The sequence below is a fragment of the Marmota flaviventris genome, chromosome 9 (genome assembly GCF_047511675.1).
Source record: "Marmota flaviventris isolate mMarFla1 chromosome 9, mMarFla1.hap1, whole genome shotgun sequence".
NCBI classification, from domain to species: Eukaryota; Metazoa; Chordata; class Mammalia; order Rodentia; family Sciuridae; genus Marmota; species Marmota flaviventris.
Window position 1 is genome coordinate 12,962,565 of NC_092506.1, and position 6,724 is coordinate 12,969,288.

General features: G+C 39.7%; 1 protein-coding gene across 1 annotated transcript; it reads right to left on the minus strand.

Annotated features, from left to right (window-relative positions):
* Positions 1–4,453: 4,453 nt before the first annotated feature.
* LOC114100053 (olfactory receptor 4D10) lies at positions 4,454–5,389 on the minus strand. Its single transcript, XM_027944656.2, has one exon. The coding sequence runs from the start codon at positions 5,387–5,389 to the stop codon at positions 4,454–4,456; it is 936 nt and encodes a 311-aa protein (XP_027800457.1).
* Between the last annotated feature and the right edge of the window lie 1,335 nt (positions 5,390–6,724).

Sequence of the window (6,724 nt, forward strand, 5' to 3'; positions counted from 1 at the left end):
CTAATTGCCAATAATTTTGAACATTTTTCCATATATTTATTGTCCATTTTTATTTCTTCTTTTGAGATATGTGTTTTTAATTCATTGACCCATTTATTAATTAGGTTATTTAATATTTTGGTGTAAAGTGTTTTTTTTTTTGAGAATTTTAATACTTTAATTTTTTAGTTTTTGGCGGGCACGACATCGTTGTTTGTATGTGGTGCTGAGGATCGAACCCGGGCCGCACGCATGCCAGGCGAGCGCGCTACCGCTTGAGCCACATCCCCAGCCCTGTAAAGTGTTTTATAGATATTCTAGATATTATCCTCTGTCAGAAGAGTAGCTAACAAAATTTTTCTTCCTTCTGTAGGTTGTCTCTTTGCATTCCTAATTTTTTTTGGTGTGCAGAAGCTTTTTAATTTGATGCCATCCCGTTTATGAACTCTTGGCATTACTTCCTGAGCTATATGTGTCCTATTGAGAAAGTCATTGCTTGGGTCTAAAAGCTGGAGTGTTGATCCTACATTTTCTTCCAGGATTTACATAGTTTCTGGCTTAATTCCTAATTCTTTGATCCTTTTTGAGTTGATTTTTGTGCAGGGTGAGAAATAAGGGTCTATTTTCATTCTTCTACATAAAAATAACCAGTTTTCCCAGGACTACTTGTTAAAGAGGCTGCATTGCCAATGTATGTTTTTGGTATTTTTGTTAAGGATTACATGACTTTAGATGAGTAGGTTTGTCTCTGTCTTCTATTCTGCACCATTGGCCTATGTGTTTTTATGTTAGTATAAGACAGTTTCTGTTACTGTAGCTCTGTAGTATAAAGTTGAAGTCAGATGTTGTGATGCCTCCAGCATTGTTTTTTTTTGGCTTAAAATTCCTTTTGCTATTCTGGGTCCTTTATTTTTCTGAAATAAATTTTAGGACTTTTTTTTTTTTTTTTTTAGTTCTGAGAAGAATGTCATTGGTAGTATTTTAGACCATTTATATGCAGTCTTGTTATGGATATGTATTTGTAGTTTCCCACCTTATTTTTTTCCTATATTTATTTCTGTCTCCATTTTCATTTAGTTAGTTGGTCTTATATTGATCTTTATTTATTTGGGAGAATTGGGGTTTGTTTGGGGGTTCCTCTGTGTGTAGTTTATCTTTGAATATTCTTTGTAGTGCTAACTGGGTGGTCATGAATTCTTTGAGTTTATTCTTGTCATGGAAAGTTTTTTTTTCTCTCTCCATTGATTTTGAAAGACAGCTTTGCTGGATATAATGACCTTGGCTGGCAATTGTTTTCTTTTAGAGCTTGGGATATCTCATTCCAGGCCCTCTTTGATTTTAGGATCTGCGTCAAGAAGTCAGAGAAGTGGGACTTATTTGTTTGCCTCTAAATGTGAGCTGATGTTTCTCTCTTGCAACTTTTTTTAAAAAAATATATTCTTAGTTGTAGATGGACATATTTATTTATTTATTTTTATGTGGTGCTGAGGATCGAACCCAGTGCTTCACACATGCGAGGCAAGCACTCTACCACTGAGCCCCAGCCCCAGCCCCTCTCTTGTAACTTTTAATATTCTTTCCATCTTTTCTGTTAGGCATTTTAATTGTGATGTGTCTTGAAGAGATTCTATTCTTATATTGACTAGATTGAAGTTCTGTATGACTCCTGTATGTGGATGTCTATCTCACTTTTACTATGCAGAAAATTATCTGTTACTATCAGACAGAAGATATTCTTAAAGCCATTTGCTTGTATCTCCATGTTCTTTTCTATCCCAGTGACTCTCAGGTTTGTTCTCTTGCTGCTGTCCCAGAGTTCTTGTATATTCTGATCATGGTCTTTCCACCCGGCCCGCCCCTCTTTATTGCATACTGAGTATTCAGGTTCACATACACTGCTTTCAAGTCCTGAACTTTTATTTTTTTTAATGCAATGTAATCTTTTGGTGATGCTTTCAAGTGAATTTTTAATTTGATTTATTATGTCTTTAATTTCCAGGAGTTCTGATTGGTTTCCTTTCATTATCTCTATTTCTTTATTGAAGTGGACTCTCATCTCCTGCATTTGCTCTTAATTCCTTAGATCTTCTTTTAGTTCATTGAACATAATATTAAATTCAATATATTAGTATTTGTTGAGGCTCAGTTAAGGCTAGAGTGTGTGTGGGGTGAGATCTGCTGTTATTGACTGAGTTGTGAGTATTGCTTGGCAGCAGGAATTTTACTCTTTGATCGTGAAATATCTGAAATGTACCAATCAGTTTCCAGAACCTCTTAGAGAATGCAGGGAGCCAGGAATAGCACTAGTGCACAGCCTTAAGAAAAATGTCTAGTGTCTGCTTTGACATCTGTAACACTAATTGTTATAGTGTTAACTCGGAATAACAGTTAACATCAGCATCAACAATCAAAAACTGTTACTAGAGTAGGCATTGAACAGCAGGTGTCTACTACATCATCCACCGTGTTAATCATCACAATATGAATGACGTAGGTATCACATGTACTATATAATTCTGTTAGATATTGGGATTACAATTTCTCAACTATGGGGTAAGAAGGCACAAAATTTTGAAATACTTAAAAAAGGGAAGAGAAGAGAGGAAGGATATAGGTAGCAGATGATGGCTGTAAAGAAGGGGAATAAAAATGAAGTAGAAGATAGAAAATGAAAGAAAGGAGGAAGGAACAGGAAAATTTGGCTATTTGTGGTGGGAGAGAGTGAGGAAGAGGACAAAAACCAAGGTTTAAACAAACAAAGAAACAGGATCAAAACAACTCAAACCCACATATAATTATACCTCACCCAAGTCAAACCATGATTAAATAGTAAACAGGTGCAGAAAATAATCAATTAAAATATAAGTAAATTTATATGAATATTTGCATACCCATATCTATCTATCTTATAAACCTATTTGTGCAGTAAGCATTAACACTCCCCCCCCCAAAAAATCTCATAGAACCAAAAAAACCAAAATATAATAATTGTTGAAAAAATATTAAAAAAATTAAAATAAGACAGGCAAAAAAGGGGAGATACAGAAAAGAAAGAATAAAAAAGAAAAGAAATGAGAGAGAAAAAAAGAAAACATCTTAATGGGAAATAAAATGCTTTTTTCCATTGGTGGTCAAAATTGTTGGCAGGGATGGATTTTCATTCTTTCTGTTCATTGTTGACTCTGTAACCCTGGCTCAAGGGCTGGTGTTTGTGAAGTCTGATGTCTTTGTGTTCCTCACCCAGCTGCCAGCCACTGTGGCTAGGAGGCAAAGCTGGATGTGGTAGCTCTCAGTCTCCTGTCTTTCAGCACACTGTGCGTAGACAGGTGCATGCTGACAGATGGTGTAATCCTGCAGTGTGAGTGGTGCAGAGTTTGAACTGGAAGTTCCAGTAGTTGGGGTTTAGCTTTAGCTGATCTTTGGAACTCTGTTGGTGGCTATTTCGAATTTGATCCATGTCCTCCATTGCTGGGGAGATGCTGGTTTCTAATGGATCTCTGAAAGCCAGAGACCTCCCTCCAGTAAAATCCAGTTTTAGGGCATGAGGACTAAACCTCCAGAGGCTTCATATTTACCTCCATGGAAGTGAATTGCCCAGTACCCACCCTGGAGTGCAACCTTTCCTGTGTGGCTGCTATAGGCATCTTCCCAATTGTTCTGATGGGGAGTCAGCAGCAAAGGGAGCTCTCTTTCCTTGGTATCTGGAATGTGTATTCTCCAGGCAGAATTTTCCATGTGCTTATTTCAGTCACTCTGGTTCAGGCACACTCTGGGAATCACAAATAGGCAACTGCTGGGTGCACCTGCAACTTCCTTTATGAGTTCCCGATTTCCTGACTCTGCTCATTGCTGTGCTGCAGTTATAAATAGTTCCTGTCAGACTGTCTGCTGTGGGCTGAGTGATTTCAGTTGATTTTCACTGAACCACTTGTCCCACCAGCTCTGGGTCCATTAAGATCAACATGTGTCTCTATGCCATAGGTTCCTCCCCACCAAGCCAATATTTTAAATTCCATCAGCTTTTCTGTCTCTCTGCCTGTGGTCCCCTCCCCTCAGCAGCTGGGGCTCCCCCAGGTGCCAGTCAAGCTGGTGCATCTCTGATGCATTATTTCTTTTATAGTAAAAGTTTCTGACTTTCTGTGTCTCTGTGGTTTCTTTTACCATCCAGTATTGGATCTCAGTGAATTCTCTTAGTGAGCCACCTCACTGATAGCACGGTTTCTGCTGTTTAAGTCTGGTGCTGAGCATTCTGGGAAGCATATCCTTCCTCTAATCCACCATTTAGATTGTATTTCTAGACCTTAGTTGTTTACTTTCTTCTGGGACACGAAGCACATCTGTTTACTTTGGGGGCATGCTGATCAGAATCTTTGAAAGTCATGCTTATCTTAGTAGAAATAGAAAACTTAGAAATCAGGTAGCAAAGAGAGTCTACCTGATGTTCAACATTCTCAAAGGTGGGGACAGGAGGGAACTACTGGTCCATTCTGTCAGAAGGTCCAAGTCTTTTCCTGAGTCTCCCCATGGCTGACTTCATCTCATGGTTCCTCAGAGTGTAGATCAAGGGGTTCAGCAGAGGGGAGATGACAGTGAAGGTGACAGAGATGGCCTTATCTGTTGGGAGGGCAGTGAAGGGCCTGGCATAGACATAGATGCAGGGCACAAAGTGCAGGGTCACCACGGTGATGTGGGAGGTGCAGGTGGAGATGGCTTTCCTCCTGCCCTCTCCTGCCTGAGACCTTATTAATAATAATATGACCAAATAGGACACCAGGAGCAGGAAAAACCACAGTGTGGTGAGCATCCCATTGTTGGAAATCATGAGCAGTTCAAGTACAAAAATGTCAGTACAGGCGAGTTTGAGGACCTGGGGGACGTCACAGTAGAAAGTGTCAAGGACATTGGGCCCACAGAAGGGCAGTGGGAGCAAGAGGGAGATCTGCACAATGGAGTGGACGAAGCCCCCCAGCCAGGAGCCCACTATTAACCCAATGCATCGGCTTCTGTTCATGATGGTCACATAGTGCAGGGGCTTGGAGATGGCCACATATCGATCTAGAGCCATCACTGACAGAGAAAATACATCCACCCCCCCAATAAGGTGGAAGAAGAACATCTGAGTGAGGCAGCCATTGAAGGAGATGGTCTTCTTGTCAGAGAGAAGGTCCACCAGCACCTTGGGAGCTGTGATGGAGGAAAAGCAGATGTCGGCAATCGACAAATTACGGAGCAAAAAATACATGGGGGTGTGTAGGCGTGACTCCCAGGTCACAGTGACCATGATGAGAAGGTTTCCCAGCAGAGTCATCAGGTACACCAGAAGTAGGAAAAGGAACAAGACAAAGCTCACGTCTTGATTCTGGGTGAGGCCAAGGAAAACAAATTCTTTTACCCTGGTGCAGTTCTCCATCTCTATGGAGTCATCCTCCTTTTGCTCTTTGGTTCCAAGGTGTGTCGTATGAAGAAAGGGCTATTTATTTTGCTGTCCTCTCAAGCTTCCCTGCATGGCTGCAGTGTATGCAGTTTGTTAAGCTTTCCATATTTTAAACATTGCAGTCAGATTGTTGAGCAAATCACATTTCACACACAGTACCATTCATTCCTTTTCCTATAGAACTATTTTGGGAAAGAAAGTCTGTTAAGTAGTGACATTTACATAGCACATGTAAAACATGAAATCACCAAGGTTGAAATTGATGCTTTGGGTACCAGCTTCCAATATCATAAAACTTTTTTGCATTTATTCTGCTTTAATAAAAAGACAATGCATGATAAAAAGGGAGATATGTTTTTTTTTTTTAGAGAAGTAAAGGGAGATTTGGATAGCCAAGAAGAGAGGGTATATGATAAAATCATTTCTAGCAGTAATAAAAGCTACTATTTTCTGAGTGCTTTGTATGCCAATGTGGCACAGAATGTTGATGTCTTTAATTCTTACCTTCACCCATTAGGTCAGAAATAGTGTTATTCCTGTTTTTCATGACATAGCAGGGATATCTTTTGGATTCAAGGAAGGATGCTGAAAATGGAAGAAAAGAAAGAGGATGGAAGGCAATGCTATCTTCTTTCACATTTCCCCACTTCAATCCATGTAGGTTAAGATCTCACATTGCAAGGACATTTGAAAAAGTCCATCTGAAGAAAAGCACTTGGCAGAAACCCTTCTTCCATTAAATTAGTCTGAGGAAACGTCACCAAGAAGCAACTCAAAGGTTCTTGGTAAATGCATGATGACTTTGCTCACACCCAGACTGTATTCTGCATCCTTCTTAACACACCCTCCCTCTTCCCAATGTTTGACACCCACCGTTTTGCTTGTCAGTGAGATGATCATCTTGGCTCTGCAGCATTTGCTATACCTGGAATATATTCAAGTCAAATTAGTGATACCTAATCAATAACAGCATCTTGATTTCAGTATGCATGCCTCCGCCTTAACTAGAAGTCCTATTTCCTTCAATCCAACTCCAACTAAAAGTTGTATGCTGTTAGGTACAGTGTGTAACAAACAGTAGCATTAATTCTTGAAAAAATTGTTTCCAAATGTAAAGTTCAATGGGGGATTAAACATCTTCTTGTCCTTGCTCCTTTTTCAGGAAATAAAGGACAGACTCCAAGAATCACATCTTTAAGTTTTTTTGCACTGTGTCCCAGGGTCATGTTCAAGCCCTTCAGCCTCAGGCTCAGTATGAGAATGGCAAAGGGAATATGTTGGAAAAAAAAAGTTCAAGTCACATGGCTGATG

Bases quoted from the DNA above. Each gene is read 5' to 3' on its own strand.
- LOC114100053 (XM_027944656.2), bottom strand. From the start codon at position 5,389: ATGGAGAACTGCACCAGGGTAAAAGAATTTGTTTTCCTTGGCCTCACC.